Consider the following 19,886-nt stretch of genomic DNA (forward strand, 5'->3'; position numbering starts at 1 on the left):
AAATGTCTGACCATTTTTTTTTACATTGATGTGATATTGCTTGATATGATTATTTTTGATTGATATGATTGTTAAACTTGGATCTAATGGATGTAGAGATTACGAAAAATCGCTGAGATCTGGCGTGCCGCTTGTTCATTGCAGCAACCAAACATTAACCAACTGCCCCCACCGTCTCTCATTGTGCTTTTATCATTACCTCAGCATTTATCTTTTTTTAAAGAGGCAATTATTCAGGAGCACCATTCTTTGCTTGCATCGCTTGAGATTTTAATCTAAAAAATACCATCAGCTCGGACCAAATAAAAAACTCCTCTTCTTTGTCAGGACTTCGCTGCAGAAATCTGTAAGGTTTCTGCTGCAAAAGCAACAATATATTAAAACAATGAGTTAAAATAAATAATCCAAGCATTCAGTTTTTAGTTTAAATATATAATTTTTTTGCATTCATTTAAAAACAGCATGTGTGGTTCATCAGATTAATTTTTAAATGTACCCCACTCAGTTGGGTTACTCCAGTATTTTATGTCCTGCTCAGTTACTCCAGTATTTTGTGTCCCGCTGAGTTACTCCAGCATTTTGTGACAATCTTCCGTACAAACCAGCATCTGCAGTTCCCTCCAACACACTGAGGATTGTGCTGTATTTGTATTGAATATTGGGGTGTAGAGTAATGTGTTTATTATTGGGAACACTTAAGTCCCTGTCCCACTTAGGAGACCTAAACAGCAACCTCTGGTGACCTTGCCCGCCTCTCAAGTGGAGGTCACCGGAGGTTTTGGCCACTCTCCCTAATGGTTGAAAGTGGTTTCCGTGTAGTCGAGGCTTCATCTAGGTTGCTGCTATTTTTTCATCATGTTTAAAACCGACCTCAACTAAAAATAGGTTGCCGTTTTAAAAATCGATCATTTTTTAGTCGCAGGTCTAGTAGAAGCCGGTTTTCTTCATTGTCGAGGAAGGTTTTCAACATATGCGTGGGAGGTTGCAGGTCACCTCGACCTTGATTGTCTTTTTTGGGTGGCGGGCAAGGTCACCAGAGGTTGCTGTTTAGGTCTCCTAAGTGGGACAGGGGCTTAGCTGCCCGGTTCCTGCTTTGCATCTTCACTGACGATGGGCTGGTTGTGTTGTCTCCCCACCCAGGTGTTTATCGCTGGCTACGCGGTGACCGTCGGTGCTGCAGAAAGGCTGATCTTTGGCTATGACAGCTACGGAAACATTTGTGGACGGAAAAACTCTCCGATTAAAGGGGCCTCTCTGTCCGGACAAGATATGACCAGCAGAAAGTGGGTAACATTTAACCAGCATTCAGCACGCACAGGATGCAAATGCGGCGTTTTAGCGGCGATTACGTGATAAATTATTCTTTCAGCTTAGGTTTTATTTTAGAGATACAGCGTGGAAACAGGCCCACAGAGTCCCGCACCAACCATTGATAATACACTAGCACCATCCTCCACAATAGGTACAATTGACAATTGACCTACAAAGCCAATTGACCTGTACGTCTTTGGAGTGTGGGGGGAAACCAGAGCACCCGCAGAAAACCCACGGGGTCACAAGGAGAGCGTACAAACGCCAAGCAGACAGCACCTGTAGTCATGGACGAACCCAGGTCTCTGGCTGTAAGGCAGCAACTCTACCACTGGGCCAGTGTGCTTAACGTCATGTATAAAGGATGGATAAGAAAAGTCACAAATTTGCATCGTTCCCCAAACGATACAGCTCCATCAGTGCATCATCCCCCTGTACTGTTTTGAGATCTGCCAAGATGAAGGGACTTGACTGAAGGGCTCCACTGTGGTGAGGATAGTAGAGCTGCTACCTCGTACCTTCACCAACCCAGTTCGATCCTGACTGGTGCTGTCTGTGTAATATTTGCCCATTCTCCTGGGTACGAAGATTGGTCCTGTCCCAAAACAGTACCCATTCTTTTTCTCCAGACGTGCTACTGACCGGTTAAGTTACTCCAGCACTTTGTGCCTATCTCCTGGGTGACCACATGGCTTGCACCCAGGGCCCTCCATTTATTTCCCCCCACATCCTGAAGACATGCCCACTGGTGGATTAACTGGCTATTGTAAATTGTGTCTGGAGTGTTCATGGTGCTGGGAGTTGTTGACTCTGTAGGAAGAATGAAATGGGATTAGTGTAAATGGGTGATTGATGGCCAGCGTGGTCTCAGTGGGCCGAAGGGCCTGTTTCCATGCTGATTGTCCATGTTGAATATTGGAGATAACAAAATGTTGAATTCCTTGAGATGCACCAAGAGTTGCTTCTGCTTCTGCAGACAAATTACTAAAGATAGACACAAAATGCTGGAGTAATTCAGCGGGCCAGGCAGCATCTCTGGAGAAAAGGTATAGGTGATGTTTCAGGTCAAGGCCCTTCTTCTGACTCGGTCTCAACCCGAATCGTCACCCTTTTCTTCTCTCCAGAGATGCTGCCTGGCCCCCCGAGTTACTCCAGCATTTTGGCGTCTATCTTTGGTGTAAACAAGCATCTGCAGTTCCTTCCGACGCAGAATACTAAAACAAATAAGGAGATGCCGGAAATATGGAGATGGCAGATCTGCAGAGAGAGATACAGTGAATGTGTGGTGTTGATGACCTTTCACTAACCAAAGCACCCTGTCTGTGTCTCTGGCAATGGAGGTTGAGTCCTAGGTCCTCGTGGTCTGATTTGCCGTGTCCTTGGACCAGTGATCTCATCTGGGCCCTGTGATCAAAGGACCTTTCCTGAGCTGGGCCACTGAGATCCTGACCTTTAGACACCATGCTGCTTTAAAACGTGTAAAGCTTACGCAAAAACCTGAGCAGTGCTTGAATGAGAACATGGGTGGGTGACAGAAAACACCATTATTGACATGATTAGTTTGGGACCAGTGGAACCCAATTGCTTGGCTCAATTAACACTCTGCTAACGAGCTCGCTTACAGACAGATATGGGTCTCATCTGGATCCCGATTAGAACTTATACACAAGTTGTGGCACGGTAGTGGAGCTGCTGCCTCACGCCCTGGTTCAATCCTGACCTTGTGTGCTGTCTGCATGGAGTTTCTGCATTTTCCCTGGACTGTGTGGGTTTCCTCCGGGTGCTCGGGATTCCACCCACAACCCACAGACGCGCGGGTTTGTAGGTTAATTGGCCTCTGTAGAAATTGCCCGTACTGTGAGGTGGGATAACTAGTGTGAATTTGGTGAACAATGGTCAGAGTGGACTCTGGACCGAAGGACCTGTTTCCTTGCTGTATCTGTAAATATTAAAACCTTCGTGTTGTTTTTCATTCCCAAACAGACATGTCTTCTTCCTGAACACCTGCAAGATGGACTTCACGGACCATAAAATAAATTCGCTGTCGATTTGTGTATCCAGTTGTCCTCAAGAGGAACTGAATGGACTGGAGGAGATAAAACATTTTGCTCAGTACAATGGTACGTATGAGAATTGTATCAGGTATACAGCGAAGGAAAAGGACCCGGGGTCAAACTGGCTGAAGATGACAAGTCTGTGAGGTCTGTGTTCCTCATCATCCAGCGAACTCATCCCAATCACTTTATTGTTTTCTCCTTTTTTTTAAACTTATGCACTTAATTCCATTCCCCTTAAATGTACGATGCTTTTCCTCTCTGCTAATTGTATCCAGTTCCATATTCACACTTTCTGAATTATCCCGTTCACAATGTGTTCTTTAAAATTAATTTAAATGCTGGAGTAACTTGGGCAGCATCTCTGGAGAGAAGGAATGGGTGACGTTTCGGGTCGAGACCCTTCTTCAGACTGAAAGTCGTGGGAAAGGGAAACGAGAGATTTAGACAATGGTGTCGAGATATATATAGAACAAATGTATGAAAGATATGCAAAAAAGTAACAGTGATAACGGAAACAGGTCATTGCTAGCTGTTTGCTGGGTGAGAACGAAAAGCTGGTGTGACTTGGGTGGGGGAGGGAAGGAGAGAGGGAATGCTTGAAGTTAGAGAAATCAATATTCATACCGTTTAGTGTGGGAATAGGAGGGGGAGTTAAAATGTTTGGCATCTGGGAGATGACTTAGGCCAAGGTGGACTGATCATAGGTGTTCAGTGGGATTGCTTTGTTTCCTGCATCACACGATGTGTCCACTGCTTAGTGTGCACTGTTCTAGATTCACCAGATTCTTGCCTCATTTTTATGGTACTTGGCTGCTCACCTGGCTTGATGGCAATGGAAGGGAAAATAAATTTACCTCTAGCTTGTGGTGTACAATTCTTCCTCTGCTGATCAGCATAGTTTAGATTAGACATACAGCATGGAAACATGCCCTCCGTCCCATTGAGTCTGTACTGACGAACGATCACCCGTACACTAGTTCTATCTGCCACATTTGGAATAATTTACAGAGACAAGACGTCTGCTATACTATCAACGTACCCAGTGTAAAATTTAACAGCTTCTCCTTAAACTAAGTTCTGATGTTGCCTTTTGAATGTGGGTGTGATTTTAATTTGCTGTTTTTGCTTAATGTTTTAGGCTCCTACTTGTGCCTGTACAACTTAAACATTTCCGACTACACGGAGCCTTCAAAAGCAGCACACCTCTGCCCCACGTTACCTGTCCCCCCAAGGTGAGATGGTTCACTTCTTTGTATTTCCTATTCGGGTTTATTTACTCTTTACATTCCTCCTGGACAAATCAAAGTTATAAAACCAAATTACACTTTGAAACATTTGGCACATTCATCAAGGATTAGCCAGTCTGAAGAAGGGTCTCGACCCGAAACGTCACCCATTCCTTCTCTCCGGAGATGCTGCCTGTCTCACTGAGTTACTCCGGCATTACTCCAAATCTGAGGAAGGACATTATTGCCATAGAGGGAGTGCAGAGACGGTTCACCAGACTGATTCCTGGGATGTCAGGACTGTCTTATGAAGAAAGACTGGATAGACTTGGTTTATACTCTCTAGAATTTAGAAGATTGAGAGGGGATCTTATAGAAACTTACAAAATTCTTAAGGGGTTGGACAGGCTAGATGCAGGAAGATTGTTCCCGATGTTAGGGAAGTCCAGGACAAGGGGTCACAGTTTAAGGATAAAGGGGGAAATCCTTTAAAACCGAGATGAGAAGAACTTTTTTTTTTCACGCAGAGAGTGGTGAATCTCTGGAACTCTCTGCCACAGAGGGTAGTTGAGGCCAGTTCATTGGCTATATTTAAGAGGGAGTTAGATGTGGCCCTTGTGGCTAAGGGGATCAGGGGGTATGGAGAGAAGGCAGGTACGGGATACTGAGTTGGATGATCAGCCATGATCATATTGAATGGCGGTGCAGGCTCGAAGGGCCGAATGGCCTACTCCTGCACCCTATTTCTATGTTTCTATGTTTCTATTATGTGTCTATCTGTAGTCCTTTTTTTAAGCTGCCAGGTACCATTTGAAACAGTTTAATTAAGAGTCATGTCTCGTGGGTGTGGATGAGAGGGGCAATGGTCTACTTTTGCTGTTAAGTGTTTGCCTCTATTGATTCTCCATGGTTCTTTTTATTATTAGCTGTACCAATAGACAATAGGTGCAGGAGTATGCCATTCGGCCCTTTGAGCCAGCACCGCCATTCAATGAGATCATGGCTGATCATCCCCAATCAGTACCCAGTTCCTGCCTTCTCCCCATATCCCCTGACTCCGCTATCTTTAAGAGCCCTCTCTAGCTCTCTCTTGAAAGCATCCAGAGAACCGGCCCTCTGAGGCAGAGAATTCCACACACTCACAACTCTCTGTGCGAAAAGGTGTTTCCTCGTCTCCGTTCTAAATGGCTTAACCCTTATTCTTAAACTGTGGCCCCTGGTTCTGGACTCCCCCAACATTGGGAACATGTTTCCTGCCTCAAGCGTGTCCAAACCCTTAATAATCTTATATGTTTCAATAAGATCCCTTCCCATTCTTCTAAACTCCAGAGTATACAAGCTCAGCCGCTCCATTCTCTCAGCATATGACAGTCCCGCCATTCCGGGAATTAACCTTGTAAACCTATGCTGCACTCCCTCAATAGTAAGAGTTTCCTTCCTCAAATTAGGGGACCACAACTGCACACAATACTCCAGGTATGGTCTCACCAGGGCCCTGTACAACTGCAGAAGGATCTCTTTTCTCCTATACTCAATTCCTCTTGTTATGAAGGCCAACATGCCATTCGCTTTCTTCACTGCCTGCTGTATCTACATGCTTACTAAGGTACAGTGACATTTTTTTTGTATACAATAAGACCAGTAAGATTATTGCCGTACCTAAGTACAACCTCTGATTAAATACAGAATGTACAGAAACAGCCCTCTGAGTCCATATGGTGAACTTCTACCGCTGCACCATCGAGAGCATCCTTACCAACTGCATCACAGTATGGTATGGCAACTGCTCTGTCTCCGACCGGAAGGCACTGCAGAGGGTGGTGAAAATTGCCCAACGCATCACCGGTTCCACGCTCCCCTCCATTGAGTCTGTCCAAAGCAAGCGCTGTCTGCGGAGGGCGCTCAGCATCGCCAAGGACTGCTCTCACCCCAACCATGGACTGTTTACCCTCCTACCATCCGGGAGGCGCTACAGGTCTCTCCGTTGCCGAACCAGCAGGTCGAGGAACAGCTTCTTTCCGGCGGCTGTCACTCTACTAAACAACGTACCTCGGTGACTGCCAATCACACCCCCCCCCCCGGACACTTATTATTTATTTTTTATTCAAATCGTTTGCTATGTCGCTCTTCAAGGGAGATGCTAAATGCATTTCGTTGTCTCTGTACTGTACACTGACAATGACAATTAAATTGAATCTGATATGCAAGAGGTGCAACTATACTGAGGACCACAGGGAGTTTTGTGTCCATATTTAAGGATGGGTGAATACTGCATTGGTGGCAATGCATAGGAGGTTCATATTATGCTGGCTCAGGAGAGGGTGCAGAGAAGGTTTACAAGAATGATCCCAGAAATGAGTAGGTTAACATATGATGAGCGTTTGACAGCACTGTGCCTGTACTCGCTGGAGTTTAGAAGAATGAGGGGGGACCTCATTGAAACATGCAGAATAGTGAAAGGCTTGGATAGAGTGGGTGTGGGGAGGATGTTTCCACTGGTGGGAGAGTCTAGGACTAGAGGTCATAGCCTCAGAATTAAGAATTTTCTTAAGAAGGAGATGAGGAGGATTTTTTTTTAGTCAGAGGCTGGTGAATCAGTGGAATACTTTGCCACAGAAGGCTGTGGAGGCCAAGTCAGTGGATATATTTAAGGCAGATATAGATAGATTCTTGATTAGTACGGGTGTCGGGGGTTATGGGGAGAAGGCAGGAGAATGGGATTTGGAGGGAGAGATAGATCAGCCATCTTCTCCTTCTTGCGTATGGTGTGCACAGCCTAAAGTTGTAGGCCAACTTGTTCTATTTGATCTTATTTGATTGTGCCGGGTTGATTGCATTCGTTGAAACAGGGCGGACCACATGAAGGTTGCAATCTCCCACCCCAGATCAGCCATGACCTGGGGTGGGAGGGAATTGAAGAATGTAGGTGAACAGAGGGATCTGGGAATAACTGTGCACAGTTCCCTGAAAGTGGAATCTCATGTAGATAGGGTGGTAAAGAAAGCTTTTGGTGTGCTGGCCTTTATAAATCAGAGCATTGAGTATAGAAGTTGGGATGTAATGTTAAAATTGTACAAGGCATTGGTGAGGCCAATTCTGGAGTATGGTGTACAATTTTGGTCGCCTAATTATAGGAAGGATGTCAACAAAATAGAGAGAGTACAGAGGAGATTTACTAGAATGTTGCCTGGGTTTCAGCAACTAAGTTACAGAGAAAGGTTGAACAAGTTAGGGCTTTATTCTTTGGAGCGCAGAAGGTTAAGGGGGGACTTGATAGAGGTTTTTAAAATGATGAGAGGGATAGACAGAGTTGACGTGGAAAAGCTTTTCCCACTGAGAGTAGGGAAGATTCAAACAAGGGGACATGACTTGGGAATTAAGGGACTGAAGTTTAGGGGTAACATGAGGGGGAACTTCTTTACTCAGAGAGTGGTAGCTGTGTGGAATGAGCTTCCAGTGAAGGTGGTGGAGGCAGGTTCGTTTTTATCATTTAAAAATAAATTGGATAGTTATATGGATGGGAAGGGAATGGAGGGTTATGGTCTGAGCGCAGGTATATGGGACTAGGGGAGATTATGTGTTCGGCACGGACTAGAAGGATCGAGATGGCCTGTTTCCGTGCTGTAATTGTTATATGGTTATATGGTTATGATTGGATGGCAGTGGACTTGACGGGCCAAATGACCTAATCCTGCTCCTATGATTTATGATCTTATGATTTCTGGGAGGAAGATGTTTGATGCGTGCCTGACAAGATTGGACTTGAACTCATTGGAGTTTACACGAATAATAGGTGAATCTGTTGGAGCATACAAGATTCTAAGGGGGGTTGACAGGGTGTGGGGATATTTCGAATTAGGAGCCATTGTTTCAAAATAAAGGGTTGACCATTTTCAGGTGGAGAGATATTGCTTCTCCAGGAGGGTTGTGTATTCTTGGCCTCATTGAGTTGTGGTGGTAGAGTTGTTGATTCCAGTTTTTCGAACACTGGAGTCCAAACCCTTCTTTATTAGTGTTCACCACGGGGCCGGCCTCGGAACCACTCACCCGAGCCCTCAGCAGCCCCGTGCAAACAGAACTGAAGGAAAGACAACCGGCCCGCCCCAACAAAACGAACACCCTTTTAGACCCCTATACACTGGCGGGAAACTAACGGCACGGAAGGGGCAGGGGAGGCAACCCTTACAAACCAATCACAAATACAACGGGAGGTAACTCCTTTGCACAATCATAGGTATAGAATAAGCGGCAGTATATTGAAACAAAACAGAAATCTCTTCAGGGGTCCAGACTCAGTGACGACAGGTGGGTCACATAAATGGGAGGCAACCCCTTCTGCCCAATCACACATTCAGTGCATAGAAGCATCATCAGGAGTCCAGACTCGGTGGCAACAGGTGGGTCACATGATTACCAAGAATTGTGCCTCCACTTTATGATGTCACCACCAGTCTTCTCTTCTTGCGTCTGGTGTGCACAGCCTAAAGTTGTCAGACGACTTGTTCTGTTTGATCCGTTTGTGCATGCCAGGTTGATTGCATTCGCCGAAACAGGGTGGAGGTTGCAATCTCCCACCTTCGCCACCGGTGAAGCCCAGTCTTTCACAGACACCTGCCATTTACCAAAGAACCCCATTCCCTGCATATTCACAGAGTTAGTGATCATATTCAACGAGAAGATAGAGCAATGTTTGAATCATAAGCATGTCAATGAAGGTAAAAGGTCATTGATCTTTCTAGTTTAGTTTAGGGATGTAGTGCGGAGACAGGCCCTTCGGCCCACCAAGTCTGTGCCGACCAGTGATCCCCGCACACTTACACTATCCTACACACTAGGAGGACAATTTACGATTATACCGAGCCAATTACTCTACAAACCTGTACATCTTTGGAGAGTGCGAGGAAACCGGGAGATTTCGGGAAAAAAAACCCCACGCAGGTGACGAAGAGAACATACAAACTCCGTACAGACACGGACTAACCCGGTCGAACCCGGGTCTCTGGCGCTGTAAGGCAGCAAATCTACCGGCGCACCACCGTGCCGCCCACAAACATACGAAACATATGGTTCCATTTCTCTTCTCCAATGCGGCAATCCCACAACAACGTTTGCTCTTTGTATGAAGTACGATATCCATGGTGCTGTTGCATGAAGTCACAATGACATAAAATTGCAGGTTTGATCCTTCTCCACGCCAGTTCTGGAGTTTGTTATTTATACGAAGATTGTTTGTTATTTCAGCAAACCGCTCCCTCTCTTCAATCGCTGTGTCCCACAGAGCCCAGCCTGCTACTCCCACTTCATCCTGGCCCTTATCCACATGGTCAACGAGAGTGACTTCTTCCAACACATCATCAGTGGCATCATCATGAGCAAGGAGTACATTATAGGACTCTGCTTTTTTGCAGTAGGTAAGGACATTCAGTGGATGGATGGATGAATGAATATCTGTCGTATCTGAATGAATGAATGAATGTATGAATGAATGAATGAATGGATGAATGTATGAATGAATGAATGAATGTATGAATGAATGAATGAATACATACTTTGTTGGCACATGTGACAAGTCACAGTAAAATTCTTTGCTTGCATACCCATGCTATACAAATAGTCACCACATAGGGGCGCTTCCAATGCACAGTATCCTCACCAGGTCCCCCTTTGTTCTCCCCCTCCCTTCACGGCGCCCCCCCACCCCCACGCCAGCTCCTCCTTTGTTCCTTCCCTCAGCAGCGGCGTCCTCACTTCCACGCGCACGTCCTTGTCCATCCGTCCGTCCGTTGGCGCCATCATCGGCCGCCCCACCGACCTCGCCACAATCACTGCCCTTTCCGGACGCCTCCGTGATGCCGACACAGGCCCCAGCCACAGACTCCGACCCACAGGAACTCTGGCCACGCTGACTCCACCGACCACGGGCTCAGACCCGCAGGGGCTCTGACCCGCAGGGGCCCCGAGCTCGGCCACTTGGCAGCCCGCCAGCAGGCGTGTGCTGCAGCTTATCCAGGGCTGTCAATATGACGAGGACAAGTGTAACAACCTGGATGGAGCATCTTTGTTTGCACGGACGTGTGGGACTTCTGTGCTGTATGACTCTATGGCAGAGAAAAATCATGCATGTACTGACCATGCAATAGTTGAATAGTCATGGGACAATCATTAAGGATACTTATTTTTATTTTGTTTTATTTAGTTTAGTTTGTGTTAGGAGATGCAGAGTGGTGACAGGCACTTAGGGCACCAGCGATCTCCGTACACTAACACAATCCGACACACTAGAGACAATTTACAATCTTTACCGAAGGCAATTGACCTACAAACCTGTATGTCTTTGCAGTGCGGGAGGAAACCGGAGCACCTGGAGAAAACCCACGAGGGTCACGGGGAGAAACATAGAAAATAGGTGCAGCTGGAGGCCATTCGTCCCTTTGTGCTAGCTCCGCCATTCAACATGATCATGGCTGATCATCCAAAATCAGTACCACGTTCCTGCTTTTTCCCCATATCCCTTGATTCCTAGAGGCAAATCTAACTTTCACTTGAAACATCCAGTGAATTGGCCTCCACTGCCTTCTGTGGCAGAGAATTCCACAGATTCACAACTCTCTAGGTGAAAAAGTTTTTCCTCATCTCAGTGCTCAGTACAAACTCCATACAGACGGGATCGAACTGTGGTCTCTGGGGCATTGTAAAGCAGCAACTCTACTGCTGCGCCACAGTGTCCCCCCTTTGTTAATGAAAGATGGCATTGCTGACACGGTCTGTGTTCCTTGCCTGTGAATGATATAGTCGCACAGCATGGAAAGGGCCCTTCAGCCCATCATGTCCTTACTGTCCATTTTTGCCCACCTTCCCCATTTTCCTGTATCGGGACCGCATCCTGAGTCTTGCCGATTCAAGTGCATGTGTAAATGTCTCTTAAGCATAATAATTGTGTCTGAATTTCACCCCTCCTTGGATATCCGGCTGGGAAGGTAAAATGCAACAACACTGCAGTCCTAAGTCACGTCCAGGTCAACAGATTTATTCCTCATGAATACATTAATTTTCACACTATTCTTCACGATATGACACCAATCCACTGGTTTAATGGTTATTTACTTTTAGTTTCTGTTTTATTTAATTTGAGATTAAATTCACCAGCTGGGATTCCAATTCGCTATCTGAGGTTACGAGCAAATCACAATTTTGCTTTGACACATTGCGCATGGATTTTTCCAGTGAACTGCTTGACACTGAAGCTGGGAAAGGATAGAATCGGGAACCTCTTGTGTGAGCCCTCCACCGATGTTCCGGCAACTGATGGTCCGGCACGTTCCTTAATCCGGACGAAATTCCGAGAGGGCACTTGGATGATTAATGCAAATGTACATAAAGCTGTTTGTTGGCTGTTTATTCTTGCTCTGGAGCCTCATTTGATAACGGGCACTTGTGTCAATTTTAGACCCTTCATTAATATCAAAATCAGGTCACTCAGAGTCAAGTACATCAGTCTGACAAAGCGCCATTTGGAGTGTTTTGGGAAGTTTTTACTTTGTTAAAAGTGCAATATTAATGCAATTTGTTGTTCATTTGGCCTGGTATGAGAGCTGGCCATCCACAATCACGCTGTCCAACAGAATTAAAAAAAATAGTCCTCCCAAAGTAAGGAAGATAAGTGGAAACTGAAATATTAACTGAGTAATGCCGTTATATTAAAAGATTGGACAGGCTAGATGCAGGAAAACTGTTCCTGCTGTTGGGGGAATCTAGAACCACAGTTTAAGAATAAGAACCACAGGGGTCACATCAGAACGGAGTACTGATTTTCGATGGTCAGCCATGATTATATTGAATGGTGGTGCTGACTCGAAGGACCGTGTGGCCTACTCCTGCACCTATTTTCTAGGGTTTTCTATGTTTCAAACACACATAGTTTGAATGACTAACTTCATTTAGAGTGAATCTTTCTCTTTGTTTTGTTCCACAGCTCTGGCCTTCATTATGGTGGCAGTCTTCAGATATATCGCCGAACTCCTAGTTCATATCTTCATCACGCTGGTAATTTTTGGATTGCTGTGTAAGTGAGTCTACATTAATCCAATTTCACTCTTCACACAGTCGTGACAGGAGTGGCGTTTTTCTCCTGGAGGCCATTCAATTAGACGCTCAGACCCAAAGCCTCCGGATAGGAGGATCAGTGCTTCAAATGAAGATGATGGCTCACTTTTGGGAAACGTTACCAGTTTTTTATTTTTTCCTTACTTGTGACTTGTCCTTCAGATGCATGGATGGATGGATGTGATGGAATGATATTAAAGTGGAAAGTGCTCAGAATAGGTGGTATCATAGACGGTGAAGATGGAGACGAAGAATTACAGCGGGATCTTGATAAGCTTTGCAAGTGGGCAAGTGTGAAGGGGACAGACTGAAAATGGTGATCTCTGCAACCCACGTCCTTCGGTGAACGTCGTCAGCCTTGAGCTTTAACTTAGTTGCTTGCCGTATGTAGACATTAGACCGTGTGATAAAAAGTTTCTCCCTCCTAATGTGAGAATTCACCCTGCTTATCACTCCCACTATAAAGACATCCAGTCATGGTGGGGGAGCGGTAGAGTTGCTGCCTTACTGCGCTTGCAGCGCTGGAGACCCGGGTTCGATCCCGACTACGGGGTGCTGTCTGTACGGAGTTTGTACGTTCTCCCCGTTACCTGCGTGGGTTTTCTCCGGAAGCTCCAGTTTCCTCCCACACACCAAAGACGTACAGGTATGTAGGTTAATTGGCTTGGTAAATGTAGAAATTGTCCCTAGTGTGTGTAGGATAGTGTTAACGTGCGGGGATCGCTGGTCAGCGCAGACCCAGTGGGCTGAAGGGCCTGTTTCTGTGCTGTATCTCTAAACTAAACTAAACTAAATAATCCCGTCCTCCTTTTGTGCAATGTTTTCTCTCGCGAACATTTCTATTTTCCAGTGATTCCTTTTTTTCTTTCCACCCCTTCTAGTTGTGTCGGGTGTACTATGGTGGTTGTACTATGACAAGTCGCATGACCCCACCATAATCTTGGAGACAGAGATGGAAAACACTAGAGCACTTCTGGGCTTCGCTATTGTTGCAACCACCATATCGGTAAGCACAATAAAATCAATCCCTTCTGGATTACTTCCAGCGATCAAATTCAGCTTGGTTTGGATAAGATTTATTCAAGAACCAGTTCAAGATCACTGCCGTCCTTGGGCCTGCCATTGCCCGTCAAGTTAGACATGAAACTAAATATCTCTAATATGTAAGAAAGAACTGCAGATGCTGCTGAAGAAACATTTCGGGTCGAGACCCTTCTTCAGTCCGAAACGTTGCCCATTCCTTCTTTCCAGAGATGCTGCCTCACCCGCTGAGTTACTCCAGCATTTTGTGTCTACCTTCTAAATAGCTCTGACTCGTATCTCCCACCATGCTTTACTGACATTATTTGGTCTATGCTCTATATTCTCTACACCTCAATGTTCATGTACAGCCAAGGTTTAGCTCTGAAATTAATTAAGCCGAGTGATCTATAAACCGGTGCGTCTTTGGTGTTTAATTGAGTTTAGTTTAGAGATACAGCGCGGAAATGGTGCTGCAGATTTGTGTATATATTGTGTGCTGACAGATTTACTGCCTCTCTAGGTCATCATTATGGTGCTGACGCTGGTGATGCGGAAAAGGGTCAATCTGACCATTCAGTTGTTCCGGATGGCCAGCAGCCTGATCCAGGACGTCCCTCTGGTGCTCCTCCAACCACTCTGGACCTTCCTGATCCTGGCGTTGTTCTGGACGTATTGGGTGGCCGTGCTTCTAAGCCTGGGCACTGCAGGTGGGTGCGGAGGATGCCGTTTGACAAAATATTGACGTGAAGTGCTGGAGTTTCTCAGGGGGGTCCGGCAGCATCTCTAGAGGGAATGGAGAAATGGAAAATGTACCGGTGACGTTTCAGGTCGAGACCCTTCGTCGGACTGCATGCATTTATTACGAGAGGAATAAAATGTGATAACCATGTATAATTTTTGCATTTTGGAGGGGGGGGTGGGGGTGGGATTTGGACATAGCCAGCAGTTATTGCCCATTGCCTGTCTGTGTTGGAGTCTGCATGTTCTCGCTGTGACCACGTGGGTTTACATAGAAACATAGACATAGAAATTAGGTAGGGATAGATAGGGTTTCCTCCGGGCGTTCCTGTTTCTTCCCACATCCCAAATTCCTGCTGGTGTGTAGATTAATCGTCCTCTGTAAGTTGCCCTTAGTGTGCAGAGGGCGGACGTGAAAGTGGGATAACGTATAACTAGTTTGAACAGGTGTGAACATACATAGTGGGCTGAAGGGTCTGTTGCCATGCTGCATCTCGAAACCCTTTGTAGAAAATAAATTCCCAATTGTCCTGGGTTGTCCCAGCCAGTTACTTGATCTGCTGCTGTCCCTCTGGTAGGGAGGAAGGTGGATGAACGATAAATGGTGATACATTCTCAAGTGTGGAGGGTGTGCAGCCTGAAGGGGGGTCTGCGGTGTAGGGTGAAGGTAGAAACATAGAAACATAGAAATTAGGTGCAGGAGTAGGCCATTCGGCCCTTCGAGCCTGCACCGCCATTTAATATGATCATGGCTGATCATCCAACTCAGTATCCCGTACCTGCCTTCTCTCCATACCCTCTGATCCCCTTGGCCACAAGGGCCACATCTAACTCCCTCTTAAATATAGCCAATGAACTGGCCTCGACTACCCTCTGTGGCAGAGAGTTCCAGAGATTCACCACTCTCTGTGTGAAAAAAGTTCTCCTCATCTCGGTTTTAATGGATTTCCCCCTTATCCTTAAGCTGTGACCCCTTGTCCTGGACTTCCCCAACATTGGGAACAATCTTCCTGCATCTAGCCTGTCCAACCCCTTAAGAATTTTGTAAGTTTCTATAAGATCCCCTCTCAATCTCCTAAATTCTAGAGAGTATAAACCAAGTCTATCCAGTCTTTCTTCATAAGACAGTCCTGACATCCCAGGAATCAGTCTGGTGAACCTTCTCTGCACTCCCTCTATGGCAATAATGTCCTTCCTCAGATTTGGAGACCAAAACTGCACGCAATACACCAGGTGTGGTCTCACCAAGACACTGTACAACTGCAGTAGAACCTCCCTGCTCCTATACTCAAATCCTCTTGCTATGAAAGCCAACATACCATTCGCTTTCTTTACTGCCTGCTGCACCTGCATGCCTACCTTCAATGACTGGTGTACCATGACACCCAGGTCTTGCTGCATCTCCCCCTTTCCCAATCGGCCACCGTTTAGATAATAATCTGCTTTCCCGTTTTTGCCACCAAAATGGATAACACAAAACGCTGTTGTAACTCAGCGGGACAAGCAGCATCTCTGGAGAGAAGGAATTGGTGACGTTATATGTCGAGACCCTTCTTCAGACTGAGAGCCGGGGGAAAGAGAAACAAGAGATATAGACAGTGATGTAGAGAGATATTTTGAATGAAAGATATTCAAAAACGTGGCGATGATAAAGGAAACAGGTGTGTGCTGGGTGAGAATTAGAACCTGGTGTGACTTGGATGGGGAAGGAATGGAGAGAGAGAGGGAATGCGGAGCTTACTTTAAGTTAGAGAAATCAATATTCATACCACTTGTAAGTGTTGTAAGCTGCCCAAGAAAAATATGAGTCGCTGTTCTTCCAATTTGCGTTTAGCCTCACTCTGACAATGGAGGAGACAGGGGGCAGAAAGGTCAGTGTGGGAATGGGAAGGGGAATTAAACTGTTTTGAAATGGGGAGGTCAGGTAGGATGGTGAACCAAACAGGCTGCATTGTCTTTGATAGTGTGTGTCAGACTGATTATTTTTCACAAGACTGAAGAGTCCTAAATTAATATTTATTTTCTGTAATTACTGTGAAAAAAGACATGATGCTGTGGAACTCAGGGAAGTCAACATTTATGCTTCCACACATCACAGTAGAGATGCTGGAAGTCTTAAAACACATAACGGTAGATAAATGCCCAGGATATGATTTTTTGTTTGCTTTTCCAAATTGCGGTCAAGGGCCGAGAGATAATAGAGGACAGAAAAAAACTGCCCACAGGTTCTGTTGTATTACCATGTTTCTACAATGTGTCCCCTTTGACATATATCTGTGTCTCCCTCTCAGTCTGAAGAAGGGTCTTGACCCGAAACGTCACCTATTTCTTCTATCCTGAGATGCTGCCTGTCCCGTTGAGTTACTCCAGCATTTTGTGTCTATCTTTGATGTAAAGCAGCATCTGCAGTTCCTTCCTACACTACATGTAGGCGGCGCGGCTCTGGCCAGTAGCGGCCTCTGCAGCTGTCCGCGTTTTTATTATTTTTGTCTGTGTTTTTATGTAGTTTTTGTTATTTTATGTCGGGGTGTGTGTGTGTGTGGGGGGGGGGTGGGAAACTTTGTGAATCTCTCCCTGCACTGGAGACCCAACCTTTTCTCGTCGGGTTTCCATTGTCGTTGAGGCCGCAACGAGGAGCGGCCTCCAACAGGAAGAGACCGGGGACTCAGGTGCCGACTCACCGTTGCCGTCGCGGAGCTGGCCGGGTCCGGAGCAGTGGAGGAGCGCTGCTGCTGCTGATGCTGTTGCTGTTGCTGCTGCTGCTACCGGAGAGTCGGAGGCTCTCTACAGGTCTGTGGACGGCGGCGCCGGGAGCCCACGGCTCCTTGGAAGGAGACCGCTTCTCAGGGCTCCTGCAACGGCGACTTCTCCCGCCCGAGTTGCGGGGTTGAAGAGCTCCTGGAGCGGGGCCTGACACCACTGCCCCGCGCGGCTGGAATGGCTGCGGACTCTGCGAGCGCACACCGGGGGCTCCAACATCAAGACCCGGTGTGCGACCTCGCACCACCCGGCGTGGCTTTAATGGCCGCGGGACAATCGCCATCGCCAGCCGGTGGCTATGACTTTGACTCTGACATCGGGGGGGGGGGAGAGTGCAGTGGAGAGATAAGTTTATTTGGCCTTCCATCACAGCTATGTGATGGATGTTTATGTTAAATGTAATTATTGTTGTGTCTGGGGTCTATTTGTATGTAATGTATGGCTGCAGAAACGGCATTTCGTTTGGACCTCCAGGGGTCCAAATGACAATTAAATTGACTCTGACTCTGACTCTGTGTGTATGTGTACGTATGTATATATATGTATGTATATATATATATATTTATATATGTATGTGTGTGCGCGTATATATGTGTGTGCGTGTGTGTATATATGTGTGTGTGTGTGCGTGTGTGTGTATATATGTGTGGGTGTATATATATATATATATATATACATATATATATATATAAATATTTTGACAGTGTGCATCGTGATATGTGTCCATATGTGTGTGTGAGTATATGTATGTATATATACACACACAATACTCACACTCACACTAACACACAACAATGCAATAGTGCAGTTGTACCTGTTAACTCTAAGGAAGAAACCTCGGCTTCATTGCTGACTCTAGCTAGAGGGTGTCCCCTTTCCCTCCACATTGGTTAACTTGGCCATATGATTCAAGCTAAGACATAAAACCGGCCCCCTGGATGTAGTGAGAGTGGCCCGCACAACTCACTCCACAAGGTGGCGTCTGCATACAAGCTGCAGATGCTGTAAGTGCTGATTGTCCACAGATCCGTGCAAGGAGCCTTCAGCAGATTGGAAACATTGCCGTAAATTGTTGGTATATTAGCACTGCCAGCAATTGCATACTTCACCTGGGAGCATACTCCCAATGTAACTGCATAAATGGAAGTAAAATCAGCATCTGTTCTCTTTTCCGCTGGCTCTCACTGTCTTGACGTTGACCACAGTATTTCTACTCTTCCCCTGTCACTGGTTTGTTCTCTGTTTATAGAAACATAGAAATTAGGTGCAGGAGTAGGCCATTCGGCCCTTCGAGCCTGCACCGCCATTTAATATGATCATGGCTGATCATCCAACTCAGTATCCCGTACCTGCCTTTTCTCCATACCCTCTGATCCCCTTGGCCACAAGGGCCACATCTAACTCCCTCTTAAATATAGCCAATGAACTGGCCTCAACTACCCTCTGTGGCAGAGAGTTCCAGAGATTCACCACTCTCTGTGTGAAAAAAGTTCTCCTCACTCGGTTTTAAAGGATTCCCCCTTATCCTTAAGCTGTGACCCCTTGTCCTGGACTTCCCCAACATCGGAAACAATCTTCCTGCATCTAGCCTGTCCAACCCCTTAAGAATTTTGTAAGTTTCTATAAGATCCCCTCTCAATCTCCTAAACTCTAGAGAGTATAAACCAAGTCTATCCAGTCTTTCTTCATAAGACAGTCCTGACATCCCAGGAATCAGTCTGGTGAACCTTCTCTGCACTCCCTCTATGGCAATAATGTCCTTCCTCAGATTTGGAGACCAAAACTGCACGCAATACTCCAGGTGTGGTCTCACCAAGACCCTATACAACTGCAGTAGAACCTCCCTGCTCCTATACTCAAATCCTCTTGCTATGAAAGCCAACATGCCATTCGCTTTCTTTACTGCCTGCTGCACCTGCATGCCTACCTTCAATGACTGGTGTACCATGACACCCAGGTCTCGCTGCATCTCCCCCTTTCCCAATCGGCCACCGTTTAGATAATAATCTGCTTTCCCGTTTTTGCCACCAAAATGGATAACCTCACATTTATCCACATTAAACTGCATCTGCCAAACATTTGCCCACTCACCCAGCCTATCCAAGTCACCTTGCAGTCTCCTAGCATCCTCCTCACACCTAACACTGCCCCCCAGCTTAGTGTCATCCGCAAACTTGGAGATATTGCCTTCAATTCCCTCATCCAGATCATTAATATATATTGTAAATAGCTGGGGTCCCAGTACTGAGCCTTGCGGTACCCCACTAGTCACTGCCTGCCATTGTGAAAAGGACCCGTTTACTCCTACTCTTTGCTTCCTGTTTGCCAGCCAGTTCTCTATCCACATCAATACTGAACCCCCAATGCCATGTGCTTTAAGTTTGTATACTAATCTCTTATGTGGGACCTTGTCGAAAGCCTTCTGGAAGTCCAGATACACCACATCCACTGGTTCTCCCCTATCCACGCTACTAGTTACATCCTCGAAAAATTCTATAAGATTCGTCAGACATGATTTACCTTTCGTAAATCCATGCTGACTTTGTCCAATGATTTCACCACTTTCTAAATGTGCTGCTATCCCATCTTTAATAACTGACTCTAGCAGTTTCCCCACTACCGATGTTAGGCTAACTGGTCTGTAATTCCCCGTTTTCTCTCTCCCTCC

The 19,886-nt window shown here is 46.0% G+C and overlaps 1 protein-coding gene across 2 annotated transcripts in view; it reads left to right on the plus strand.

Annotated features, from left to right (window-relative positions):
• Positions 1-19,886, plus strand: part of LOC129700774 (choline transporter-like protein 3) — a 67,870-nt gene that overhangs the window by 20,436 nt on the left and 27,548 nt on the right. For both annotated transcript variants that reach the window (XM_055641463.1, XM_055641464.1), the window contains exons 3-9: positions 1,141-1,283; positions 3,295-3,431; positions 4,507-4,600; positions 9,836-10,005; positions 12,567-12,656; positions 13,579-13,703; positions 14,241-14,427. In XM_055641463.1, the coding sequence (XP_055497438.1) occupies positions 1,141-1,283; positions 3,295-3,431; positions 4,507-4,600; positions 9,836-10,005; positions 12,567-12,656; positions 13,579-13,703; positions 14,241-14,427 (946 nt within the window). The remainder of the gene's footprint in view (positions 1-1,140; positions 1,284-3,294; positions 3,432-4,506; positions 4,601-9,835; positions 10,006-12,566; positions 12,657-13,578; positions 13,704-14,240; positions 14,428-19,886) is intronic.

Source organism: Leucoraja erinacea, chromosome 10 (genome assembly GCF_028641065.1).
Source record: "Leucoraja erinacea ecotype New England chromosome 10, Leri_hhj_1, whole genome shotgun sequence".
Lineage (NCBI taxonomy): Eukaryota > Metazoa > Chordata > Chondrichthyes > Rajiformes > Rajidae > Leucoraja > Leucoraja erinaceus.